General features: G+C 38.7%; 1 protein-coding gene across 5 annotated transcripts in view; it reads left to right on the top strand.

Annotated features, from left to right (window-relative positions):
• Nucleotides 1-13635, top strand: part of CASK (calcium/calmodulin dependent serine protein kinase) — a 189507-nt gene that overhangs the window by 149625 nt on the left and 26247 nt on the right. For all 5 annotated transcript variants that reach the window (XM_059839998.1, XM_059839997.1, XM_059840000.1 and 2 more), the window contains 5 exons: nt 759-839; nt 5204-5392; nt 5876-5954; nt 9564-9649; nt 10708-10776. In XM_059839998.1, the coding sequence (XP_059695981.1) occupies nt 759-839; nt 5204-5392; nt 5876-5954; nt 9564-9649; nt 10708-10776 (504 nt within the window). The remainder of the gene's footprint in view (nt 1-758; nt 840-5203; nt 5393-5875; nt 5955-9563; nt 9650-10707; nt 10777-13635) is intronic.

The raw sequence follows: 13635 nt of genomic DNA, 5'->3' as shown, positions 1-13635 counted from the left end.
ATGCAGTTGTTAGGGGCTATGTCATAGGAAAACTCTTTATTGTGCTATTAAAGGAGGAAGACTTTAAAACTCTGTGTAACAACTAAAGTCACACTGATGGATGCCCTCAAGTCCTGTTCTGCAAAATTTTTGTCACTTAATCCTGGGGGCTGCTTCCAGAAACAAAATACTCTGCTTTCATTGTCCAACTAGCTGCATCTGAAAATTAAGGTGTAATAAGCAGGTTGCAGGCAAAGGAGTTAAAGCTTCTTTACTCCTTCTTCCCCAGTGGTAAAGTGGCTCAGATTTTATAAAATCTGGAGCTTGGAGGTGGGGTAGCAGATGGCCCACTTAGACTTGGTGTCTTTAACAATTGATTTTGTGAGTGTGTTTAATTCTGCTTTTAAATCGTTTGTTTTAATAAATTGAGACCATGTATGAAAGCAGCAACTGATGGAGGCCTTGCATGTCACCTGTTAGCATTCACACAGCTCCATTCCCCTCCCCATGTATTTAGCTGTTGGAGGAATGCTGTCAGTTGAAAAAACAAAAATCCTTCAAATTTCTGCTTTAATGTTTCAGAGAGAACATTGGAACAAGGTATTTTATTCTCTTGGGGCAGCTGGGTAGGGGCACATTCTCTTAAACCCTTCCCTGGGTCTGAAATGTTGGTGTATATAATCATTTGGGGATATTCTGACTGAGCAGTGAGGGGTTTAATTTCTTCAATAGCTTTAAAGAAAAGTTACTATGGGACATTTCTCCTGCTTATTTTGCAGGTATTGGAAGAAATTTCATGTTACCCAGAGAACAATGATGCAAAGGAGCTAAAGCGTATTTTAACACAACCTCATTTCATGGTAAGCAGATCCTACTCTTGTTTGGTTTTTTCCTTTCTTTTTTCTTTCTTTTTTTTTCTTTTATATTCTTTATGTTAGAAAACTTCAGTAAATTCTTAAAATCTGCAGAGGATGGAACTGCATACGTTACACCTATTAATAAGTATTTCTAACCTGCTGCTCTGGCAAAAGAATTAGTATTGGTCCTCGTTACTGTGCTGAAAGCTGTCAGCAGTTTGGAGTAGTGTAATTATGGAGCAGTTTCACTGTGTTTTTGGAGGTCTATGTTGCACATGGAAAGAAGAATCAATCCTCTTGGATGTCCATAGATAGAGCTGGGATCTTCCTTTTTCTTTTTCCAAAGGTCTTCTTAGGATAAAGATGTGAATTCATTGCAAAATAAGTGTTTATTTAATATTATTTTACAACAAATCAGTGGTTTGTACAGTCTGTTGAGTTTGTGTTACATATCAACACTTACTGTGTCTGTTTGCCAAATCTGATTTGAGGGCAATAATTGTCCTAAATTCAGGGATGCTACTGCTTTGTAACTTGGTTCAAGTTGCTGAATTCTACTAATTTAAAGGATTTCTTTTGTTTATGCTGTAGATGAAGTTCATAAATTGAGAAATAAACATGTTTGCTTAAATCTGCTATACACTATTGTCAGCTTAAAATCAAGAATTTGATTTTCTCCTCTCAGCTTCATTTGGAACCTGACAGGTTCATTTTATTTACTTTTTTGTTTGTGTAATTAGCCCACAGTATTGCTAAAATATGAAGTACTGTTGAGAATGAGCATTTTTTAAGTACTTCAGAGTAGACATCAACAAAATGATTGTGGTATATAGAAATTCCATATATATTGTATCAAGTGACAGGAAAATTGAGTTGAAAATCCTCTTTTTTAGGTATCTCTGCTCCCTGATATGCTCATAAATCTAAAAGCATTTGTCAGAATTCTTTTGCTGCAAATCTATGAAAAGTATTTTTTCATAAGGAATAAGCTGCAATTCCATAACAAGTACTTTTGATGAGGAGTAATTTCAGCAAGTGAATCTGTGATATCCCAGGCAATTGCCAGTTGCTGAAGTCCCATTATCCCTTTTCCCTATCTTTCATCCTCTCACTTGTAGTTCTGGCATTCATCTAGAACTGCACTTTAATGTTGACCTCAGCTGAACTAGTAGAAAATTGCTCGAAAGGAAAAAAAAAAAAATCCCCAACTAACCATTTAGCCAAAAGAATTTAAGATAACAGGGATGCTGCCAGAGCTAGAATGAGCAGGAGAACAGAAACAGTTTGTGTTGGGGAGGAATGTAAAGCAGCAATTAAACCAGCAGAAGTTGGTGTGGATCCACACCTGCAGACACCACAGTCTCCAGATGCCAAAGGGACAGCTCCGTCCTCTCCATCATTCCCACTCCTGCTCCCAGATGCACCTTTATGGGTTGCAGACTTGCAAAATTATTCTTACATTTGTTGCATGTTGCTATACTTCCCTTCAGAGCAAAAGCCTTTATATTTTAAAGGAAACTGTTAGGAAAAGGAGTAATTGTATAAACCAATACTGTTAACCCACACTCCATGTGTTTGTCAGGTGTTGTACAGAGCAATATTCTGGTTATTAATGCACATTAATTCAGCAATCAATTAGGTGTACTAAGTAGGAGTGTGCATTAACACCTATATGATAATGGACCATTTTAGTAATTTTTTTTAATGTAATGTGCATCCCTAATCAGAAGAAAAAAGAGTATAACCTGTCTTGTTTACTTAACCACAGTGTTAGTGGGTTAAACTGGGTGCAGGCCTTCACAGAACCAAAGACAATCTGTTTGTAAAGGATCTTTAAGGTGTTCTGTTCTAATTTTCTTTTGCCCTCATGTGCCTTATGGCTGCAGAAACAAATTATCAATTTATTCTGTGCATATTTACATTTTAATTCAAAGAAATGTATGTCTATTTTGCATGAAGGTCTTTCAGTAGATAATTAATTTCAGAAATTCTAAAAGCATTGTCAAGTACCTCATTTGTTATGCATGTAGATGTACACTGTCAAGTACCTCATTTGTTATTGCATGTACACATTTCAAAGAGATTTATTCCATTTCATGACTTTCAGTAGTTTTTCAAATATGGCAGTTTCATGTGTAAAACATTCTATTATTTAAGTTTAGTATGTTGCAACAGTTGAAATATTTGCTAGGAGACTTTTGCTTAATGATATATTGAAGTTTTATCCATCATCATATGCCTTCCTGTTCTCTGCAGTGATCCTGCAGTACAGCAGAAGGCAGTTCTTCTAATTAAACTAATTTTTAGCAGGATTATCATGTTCTGCAAAGGAAAAACAGACAGGAAAAAAACACATTATCAAAATTAGCAGAAATGCCTGAAAACAGGCATCTTTAAGTAAGGTCCAATAGGAATCATTTTATTAAATATTTTAAATATTAAATTGAGGTTGGTGTACCTTAATGTATTTCTGAAATAGTGTTCATTTTTGTGAACATATTCAGAAGTCATTTAGTATAATTACAAACATTTAAAAATGCTGGAAGTGCCATATATTAACCTCCTACAAGGTGAATATTATTGCTAAAAATAATACAAAGCAGGGCAAATATTTTATGTGATAAAAATGTAAGCACCTGGATTACATCAGAAATGTAATAATAAAGTGTGGAGAGTGTAACAGACACAGGCAGGGGCACAGAAGCACCTCCAAGGTCATTGTGTCCAGCCATTAACCTACATTGGAGTACCCACACATAAATGGACACAGAAATAAATCAAATTTTAAATATTGTGTAAGTGGCTTGACTTACTTATATGGTCCAGATCTCCAATATAAAATGTTGCTTCAGCAGAGCAGACTAATGCAGAGGAATTGTCGGGAGTTTGAGCTTAGTGGTTGACAAAATAAGATGAGAAATAGGAAATGCAGATATAGGTTAATATTTAACTAAAGATAGTATGTATGTCAGTGGGCTTGAAACACTGGGAAAATGGGAGGGAATATGGGCAAAGCATTGTTAGTTTAGGGAATTTTGTTCCATTGTCATAGTGCTGACTTCCCAACTATAGTTTCAAATCAGTTAGAGAAATGAGAACATAAGTGTTTAAGAAATTACCTTTTATAACACAGTACACTTTGGAAGTGCTACTGAAGTAGCTAATGAAAGTTAATGAAGCAGTATTTTAGCAGTTTGCTGGTTTGCACTCTTAATTTTTTTTAAGCATTTTGAACTCAGGGTGGTGGTGCTGGGACCAACGTCTAGGGGAATGGGACAGTATGGAAGCAATTATGATAGTAAACAACCAAAAAACAGTATTTTCTTCTTTCAGTCGGTATTGATCTACAGTCTGCCTTTATTAGAGTGAGATACCATGGGATCTGAGTAGCTTTCCATTTTACTGAAGTAATTATTATAGAATGGTTTGCACAGAAAGGTAGATTCCTGATTCTCCATCTATACACATGAAGGTGGATTCACTCCCACCCTGCAGGTGTCGACAGGATGAGGGGAAGGGATGCAGCATCATTCTTATTGAAGTCCCTATGGTAAAAATGATTGGAATAAAATCCCAATATTGCCGGGTGGAGCGTGCCTGGGCTCGTCCAGCCCTGCTCTGGACCAAAGGCAGCAGCTGTGGTGTTTCACCTCAGAGACACCTTTGGCTGGCTGGAAGTTGCAGTCAGGCACTCGGAATGAGTCCAGGCATGGTGGAAACTCAGTTTACCTCTAGTGGAAAGGGTTCAGGCAACAGTGAAGAGGAAAGGGAGTGGATTCCGCTGGAGGGTTAAATCCAGAGTTTATTCCAGGGTGACAGAGCTCTGAATCTTGGTAACAGCTCCAACAGAACCCTGACCGCATGGTCTCTGTGACTTTTAAGCTCACAGGGAGGGGGAGGGTAAGGGTAGGTGAGCCACCAACCAGGTGGGAGAGGGAGGGTCTCAAGGGACAATGACACCTGGACAAGCCAATGACCCCAGGTCTGAGAAGCATCTTTTGAACTTCTGCCAATCACACGACGCCCTTGCTGGTATGTGGAGCTTGAGGACATCACTTCAGAAAGGGGGCAAGGGGGAGGGGAAGGAAGAGGTTGGCACACCTGAGAGGAACTGGGACAGGATATTGCTTTACACCGCAACAAAAAATCACATTAACTCATGCAGACTTTAGATTCTTTGTGTGTGTAGGCATTTGCAGTCTGAAAGTTTATCTTAGACTCCTTTAAGGGAAAAGTTCTTCAGTAGAAAATGGGGCACAAATATCTTGGATTTCCTTGAAAAGCTTCATAAAAACCCTTACAGGGAAGGAGTAAGGCACATGGGAGATGATGGACATGTGACATTCTGTTGCTGTGCTGTCCTGCAGGCCTTACTTCAAACTCATGATGTAGTGGCACATGAAGTTTACAGTGACGAAGCGCTGAGGGTCACCCCTCCTCCCACCTCTCCCTACCTGAACGGGGACTCCCCGGAGAGCGCCAACGGCGACATGGACATGGAGAACGTCACGCGCGTCCGGCTGGTGCAGTTCCAGAAGAACACAGATGAGCCCATGGTATGGGGGAAGCTCACTATTTCCCTCTGTGCTGGTAAAGACTGGTGGTGTGGTGATTTTAGTGTCATTTCCTCACTTTGAGGAGGGGTTGTCAATTAACTGGAATTGTTCAGCAGCCACTGTAATGCTCCTTGGAATGCTTTGTGTGCGTTCACACTGCTGCTGGGCCACTAGGGCTGGGTTTGTGTAAAAGCTACAGCAAATTAGTCCTTAAACCCAACTGGAGCCTTTACACTTCAGTATAAAATCACATTTTTAACAAACCAGATCCTTATATGCTCATATGTTGAAGTATTGCATCCTCACTTATAAATAGTATCTGGTCTTATTGCTCATCTTGAAGTGAGTGACAAAGATTTTATTTTAATCTTAAATTTTATACCTTGCCTTCAAGCTTTCAGGAAACCTGACTATTCTTAACCACTCAAGAATCACAGTGCTTAATATTTTATTTTAAAAGTATAAACATTTGTTTTTTTCTAGGGAATCACTTTAAAAATGAATGAGCTGAACCACTGCATTGTGGCAAGAATTATGCATGGAGGAATGATTCACCGGCAAGGTAATCACATCTCATGAAGACTTTTGTCTTCAAACACAGTTATTTTAGATCCTGTTGTACTAACTGTGTACATTCTCCTGATTTTGATTGCTGCTATTCCATAGCAGTGTCTCTGTGCCTGCATGGACTCCTGCTAACTGCTTTAGTTACCTTCTAGTTGCAGATGTCTGCCAGTGTTTTGAGGTGAGGGCCCCACTGTGTTTCATTTAGCTCTTAATTAGGATAATTACTGTCCTAGCAGTGAGTATAGCTCAGCAAGAGATGGAAACACCAATAATTTTGGAGCTGTACTTATTTAATCCTCTGTTAAAAAAAAAAAATCCTTACACAAGTAGCAGCACTTCCCCTTTGCTAAAATGAAAGAGCTTTGTCCACACAGTTCTTGAGGATCTTTATATTTTTGGTGTTGAGAATCACAAAAATGGGGTTTGAAATAAAAATATGACTTGTGCCTAGATTCAAAATCTTTATTTTCAGTTTTCACAACCATAGCAAATCCTGCAAATATGCTTTTTTTTCTCATCCTCAGTCTTCTCCTTTTTGTCATTTTATGTGTTCAGATCAGATGTCCAGAAGTAACTGGGTTTTGTCCTGCTTTAAACAGATGAACTTCCCTACTAGGTTGTTGGCTGCAGGTTTGGATTGCAGCCATGAAAGGGTTACTCCAGTTTTTTCAGACTGCCATCTTTTTCTTGTGATGAAAAAAAAATTTTCTTAATTTTTCAGACCAGAGTTCTCTCCAGCCTACTGTTCTATTTCAAAGGGAGCTAGGAACAGGTGATTGGGAAGACAAAACATATTCACTTTGTCTCACTGATATGGTAAAATCTGTCAGGAAGCAGGAAAGACAAAAGTTTTAATACAAAGATGCAATTCAGAGAGAATTCTATGTCTTTGGAGGACCTTCTGAATTGAAATTTATTTGGCTTCTGAAAGTGAGTTCTTAAAGGAGATTGCTCTAAGATTCACAGGAGCAAGGTTTTCTTCCAACTGTGCTTAGGTAGTGGTGATGCTCTGCACAGTGTTGCTTCACATGGCTGTGTTCCATAATGGGGCTAATCAAACTTTTAAAACCAGCTAAAACTGGGTAAAATATCCAACTGTGCCCATTACAACTCTTCTTTTTAATTATACAGTATCTTTTCTTTCTAAAACTTTGGGAAATTTAACTTAATCTCTATATGCTTATCTAGCCAAGGTAGTTCTTCTGCACTTGAAATTGAGCTTTACTTCAGTGTTTCTTTAGTATGGTGTCATGGTTTGACTCTGGCACAATGCCAGTGCCTCCATGAAAATACCTTCTCTCTGGTGTCTGCTGTGAGATGTGATCAGAAATGGAACAAAGCAGGCTCCAGCTTAGGAATAAAAGGGGAAAAACTTTATTAACTTACAACTATATATAAAGAGAAACACACAGAACTCAGAATGAAAACCTTCTAAAAACATTTTTCTTCCCCCCCCAGTAAATTTCTAATACATCTGCTCCTCAGATTATCAACTCGCAGTCTGTCACTACTCTTCAGATAATCAATTCTCAGTTCATCAAGGAGAGAGGAGTCCCTCTTGTACCATAGGCTTCCCCTGGAAACACAGTTCAAACCTCTCGTGTTTCCACGTCACACGTGGCACCGCCCGGAGATCATTTTGCCATGGTGACATCTTCCTTCCATGCCCAGTGCTCTCACCACTGTGCATGGACCAGAGCTGCTTCTAGGGTTTTCCTTTTTAAAGGGTGCTTTGCTCAGTTCTGAAAAGAGCAGTCTCTCACTTTTGGGACACCTGTGCCCCCCAAATTTCACCCCCTGGGGCCGAGGGGTCTGAGAACAGAGATCATCTTCTTCTTCTTCCCTGAAGACAGAGGGCACCACCACCACCCTCCTCACCCATTGTGTCTGTTCACGCCACTCCTTCACATCACATCACTGCACTCTCTTGGCTCCAAGCCATGGCCTCCCCCTAAGTGCAGTCTCTGTGTCACAGGAAAAAAAAATGGTTCTGTCCATGGCCATACAAGAAAAGTCCAGCCAAAGGCCACTCCATCACCTCCTCCCACCTAAGATTCTTCTCAACCTCTCTCGTGGCCCATTTCCTCTTATCTCATCTCTGTCTCTCTTCTCAATCAACTCCAGGAGGAATCAGCATTTGTAAGGTTTCTGTCATCCAAGAAAAGGGTTAAAAGTCTCAGGCTCTGCCTGTCCAGAACTCCCACAGCTGGCTGTGCTATCAAATTTCAAGGTGGCACAGGCACAGGCACCAGCTCTCTCTCTCTCTCCCCACGAGGGAAGCTGCCTGAAGCCTCTCAGGGTTCCTCCATCCTCCCTTCTCTGTCCCAGGCCCAGCCTACCTCACTCAGGCCTCGTGGCCTCCCCTCCCTGCCCAGCTCGGAGCTCTGTTCTCTTTCACCAACCAGAACCAAGAGAGTTTTCCCTGGGAGTTCTCAGCTTTTAACCCCCTGTGCTCTCAGAGACATATCCATGTCCTCAGTGGCCACACCAGGTGCCAATATTCAAATCTGAGCACCTATTAGTGTGACTACAGCATCCCAAAAAGCTCACTTCCTCTCAAACCATGACATATGGTCATCTACTTTTTTAATGCTTCTAATTCTGTTAGTGCTCTAGATGCCTCTTAGATTCACTGCTGCATTCAGCATAACCTGTATTTAGAATATTTTTACTGAATTGAACAACACAAGTGTCATTTGACAGTGATCTCAAGCACCATCTTTGAATCCTGTTGGTAGGGCCTGTGCCTTGAATTGGTTTTGGGGAGTGTTAGACCATTTTCCTCTGCTCTTTTTCCTGTATGGAAAACTGCCAGGCAATATCAGCAGTGTCTGGATAATAAATCTTCTGTGAGGGTTACAGGAACTGTATGATTTCAGGTCCAGCAATATTAAGCACAAACTGTGCAGTTCCCAGTCCCAAAATTGTAGCTGCCTCCTTTCTCTAGGCCAGCTCTGCCTGGTCCTGGTGATTGAAATTGTTCTTATTCCAAAGGTAGCAGAGTTGAAATGGGAAGAAAGGCTTTTAAAGATTCCATCTACTCACACCTTCCAGAGAATTCAGTAGAAATGAAACACCAGTGTCAGTCATTAAAAATTCTTGTTGACGTGTCTGAAAATGTCCATTCTTTATTCCCAGTTTTTATGTATACTTCTCCTTACAGTCATGAACATAACAATGTTCACTTCTGTCAGAGTGACAGAAATGGGAAATGATGCAGAAAAGGGGATTTTATTTGATACAGGGATGTTACTGAATCTGATTCTCAGTCTAATATGTAATACCATCCGTTTTATGTTTTGAATAGTATCAGAGAATCTTTATACTATTCCATATGGTGGTTTTGATTCAATATTATTGTTTAATAACAAAAACATGTTTTTCCTGTTTACTGAGAAATGCCTGGGCATCTCTTGCTGTGTATTCACTGCACTCTGAAAGACAGATTTGTAGCTAATACAAAGTCCTTTTCTGAATCTAGCAAACAAATTATTTTAATGTTGTTTTCTTTTTCTTTTTATGCCTTTGTATGAATTATAGTGCTGTCTTATAATTATTTCAGTTTGTAGAAACTGAGGTGATTGTGTTTTTGATAACTCTGCAGGTACGCTACATGTAGGAGATGAAATCAGAGAAATAAATGGAATCAGTGTGGCAAATCAGACTGTAGAACAACTACAAAAAATGCTTGTAAGTGCCTGAAGTCTTCTTCATATCCTCTATAAAAGCACCTGTCTTATTTAGTCAAAACTTTTGTTTAATTGTGTTCTAACTTCCCCTTTTTCTTGTGTTCTAGATAGACTACATGTCCATGCAACAAAAAGTTCTTTCCGTTTATAACAGTTGGGCTCACAGTTACTGAAGTTACAAATTTAAAAAACATTACTTTGATTTCAGACAGTCTGTCTTTTTCCAGGAAAACTCCACCTTTGACCTTGCTAGTGGAGTCTGTTTGATATTTCCATAACACTTGTTAATTTTTCTGCATGCAACACTAACCTTGACATCTTGGATGGTATCACTAATCTAATGAAGCTATCCCTAGACAAGCTTCAAGGGAAACAGGATTTTTTTGAGGTCATAGTAAACCAGCCAAAGAGAGAAAGGGGAGAAACTCTGAGATCTCTTGAAGTGATCTGCTCACATTTCTGTCCAGATCAAGTCCTGCAGTTGTCAGCCACGTGGTATTCACGAGTATTCAGATTGCCATTTAAGAAAATATGTTGTCACAATCTGCTGCTATTCTGGAGTTACTACTTGTTATAAATATTCTTATACAATAGTAAATGCAAAGTGGCAGACCCCGTGTTCTGTTTTGATGAAAGTCTGTTTTTGAAATTCCTACCTTCAGGAAAATGCAGCTTTCCAGAAACTGACTGCAGTTCTGCTATTTAACATGTATTATGAAAGGAAAGAAAATGCCACCTTGGTAGAAAAGACTGTAGATGACAAGAATATAGCTACAAAGAAAAGGTTAACATGGAAGAAGCCTACACATCTCTGAATCTCTCACATAAAAATACAATTCTGGATGCTAGGCATTTGCCTGGCCAGGTGAACAAACTGGTGATGCATGGTCATCCTTTAGATTAAGGAGGACAATATGAATGTTTGTTTATAGGTGACATGAGAACTCATCTGTACCATTTTAGCTTTTCATACTTGGACTATGATGTTTTCCCTTCTAGCATTAACAATTTGGAGATTTTCTCTTCAGTGTTAGTCTCAAAATGCCTCTTTTTTCACAGAGGGAAATGCGTGGAAGTATTACCTTCAAGATTGTGCCAAGTTATCGCACGCAATCTTCATCCTGTGAGGTAATGAATTTAATGAGCCATCCCTTTCTTCCTCAGTCCTGTAACTAACTGCCTGCTGATGGCTGAATGTTCCTGCTTTCTGGGAAATTGTTTCTGCCTGTCCTGTTAGATCGCACACCAATTTTACAACAAAGATAACGGAACACGAGTAGGTCTACCTACCTACTCAGCCCTGCCTTCATATTCATCTCATCAGCACCTTAACTAACTCTTTACAGCCTATTAAAGAAAAAAAAATAGGAAAGGGGATCCTCAAGTTATGCATTTAGGAAGCCCCTTTAAAATATGACCATTTAAACTCATACTTCAGTAATTCTATTATGAAGTTCCTAAGCTGAGGAACGATCCTCCTCTTTTTTAGGCTTTAAACATTATATTGCTGCTTTGGGCTGTTAAGGGTTAATTGAAAAACCTGTTTCTGTATAATCCCGTTGAGGTAAATTTGTGGTGGTTGTGTGTAACAGTTACATGTGGCTTAATATTATGTTTCCATGAAGAAATGGTCTTCATCACTACAGAAGAAAAACAGATTCTGAGTTGTTGTTGCTGAACTAGAAACTTGGTATTACAGCTTTTGCACAGCAACGTTTAATTCCCTTCTGCTCACAAAGTTAGATTCCAGATTGCAACTGAAGGGGATTAAATTGTATAAAATGGCTACTTGAGAGCCCCTGTTCAGTGTGAGCACACAGATGGCATCTGCAGCATGAGGATGGTGCCAGTCTCGGAGCCACGCGCTTTACTGCGCAAACAGCTCCCGAATTAGAACTCCCCAAGTGAAATCACAACCCCTGCTGAAGTCAAGCACCTTATCTTAATTAGAGCTGTGATTTCACCCTAATTGTTCTTATGGCTCAGCAGATGCTAGAATACACAGAAACTGCTATTGTGGTTGTCAGAACAATCTGTTTTGCAAGGAAAGAAATTACTGCTTTTTAGTTGCCTTCGGTTCTTCTAGTAGAATTCAACAAAAACTAAAAGAGGTTAGTGGTAGAAGGTTTGACAGATTTTCACCTCTGAGGCCAATTTTCTTAAAATAAATATGAAACCAAAAGTTTTTCATGAAATGCAAAGGCTTTTTAAAAAATTGCAGCGTGCTGACAAAGTCATGTATTGACTTCTGTGCTGCAAAGAGGAGTAATACTAAAAGATACCTCACTTCCCATATTGAAGTACAGAAACTGGTGAAACTGCAGACTTGCTGAGAAGATGATTATTTGCAAAGACTCAGCATACAGCTTTAAATGAATACTGTTATTTGTCATATTAGTAATAGCAGATAATCTCTTTTCTTTATCTTTGTGTCCTTAGGCTTTTCATGACTATTTATTTCACAGAAGAATGAAAAATAGGCTCTTACCTTCCTTTGGAAAGAAATGGCTAAACTAGAAATGTGTGATCAAAGAGAAAAAGAAATTATCCCACTTTATACATTTAGCATTCATAAAGTCTGAGAGTCTTTTCCACCTGCTCAGCCACACTAAGGCATTGGCTTGATTTTCATCAGTTCAAGGTGTAAACAAAAACCCCAGTGTTCTTAAATCATCCTGTTAAAGCATCACTAGTCCTTTGGTACTCAGAGAATTTTTTTCACAGAATTTTTCAGGAAGGTGATTCAGATGATGAATTAAATTCTTACCATTAATAAAGGTTAAAAATCAATGTTCACAGACATTACTAACACAGAAATCTTGCTTCTCATGCCCTCCAGCAGGAAAAATAGAGACATATTGGGTCTTCACTAGTGTAGTCTTCCTAGTTAAGGTATTTATGGTGACATTTCAGTCTATGTTTGGTTTCCCCCCTCCTTTAGTCATGAACTGGTGCTCATGTAGTATAGTTTTATGAGAAGAGGAATATAAAACAGAATTTAGGACTGGAGGACTTTGAGGCTCCTAGCAGGATCACATCATTGGATTGCAAAACATCTTGTTCATCTTGAATAAGAAAACACTACATATTAGTAGAATCAGAGATTATGTACCTTTTATTTACCATCTTAGGCCTTCACAAAGGTATGGGGGCATTGAATGTTTCTTTTTTAATAACTGGGATTTGAATTTCACTTGCCATATTTGCCTTCTTTTGTAGTCATTTAAAATAAGTGTTATTTTCTAAATATTGAGCCATTTCTGCATATATATATATATATATATATATATATATATATATATATATATATATGTATAGGGAAGTCTTTTTTCCTACACTGTGTAATTTGGGGTCACTAGGCAGCTTGCAAAATCTCAGCTGAATTATTTCAGGTGTTTTAGGCATTTGTGGCTTTTCCTGTACCCATGCCTTCCATTCAGTTACCAGACCTTCTATTTCATGGAGCAGACCTTGCTTGAAGACATAATTCTTTTGAATTCCCTTGTGTAAAAATTGGATCAGCTGATGTGGTGTGAGGTGGCCTGTTTAGTCACTGGCATGGCAAATGACCTGAGTTAACACACATACTTAGATAACAAGGAGCCAGGGTGTTGTTTTCTTCATCAGATACCAGGAAAATTGCAGATTTACATAAACATGAACTTAAGTAACTATTGCAACACATCCTTCTTATGGCTGGTGGCCATGTACACTATCTGTGTGTTTCAGTTTTATCCCAGTGATTAAGCATTTTGTTCTGGCTACATTTGCATTTTTACTTTGTACTGACACAACACCCAGAGTGACTTTTTATAGTATCAGATATGTGAGAGTGGTAAGAGAAGTACTTTTTCTTTCTCTTTTTTTTTTAACCAAAAAAAATACTTACAAACATTCTTTATGTTTCAGATTGCCTTTGTGAAACTCTTAAGTTGTTTCATTAAGAAGAAAAGCCTTAATACATGGGAGTTTTTAAAAGCCTGGTGG

Source organism: Haemorhous mexicanus, chromosome 2 (genome assembly GCF_027477595.1).
Source record: "Haemorhous mexicanus isolate bHaeMex1 chromosome 2, bHaeMex1.pri, whole genome shotgun sequence".
NCBI classification, from domain to species: Eukaryota; Metazoa; Chordata; class Aves; order Passeriformes; family Fringillidae; genus Haemorhous; species Haemorhous mexicanus.
Note: the sequence above shows the minus strand (reverse complement) of the source record. Positions and strands in the feature narration are given on the sequence as shown.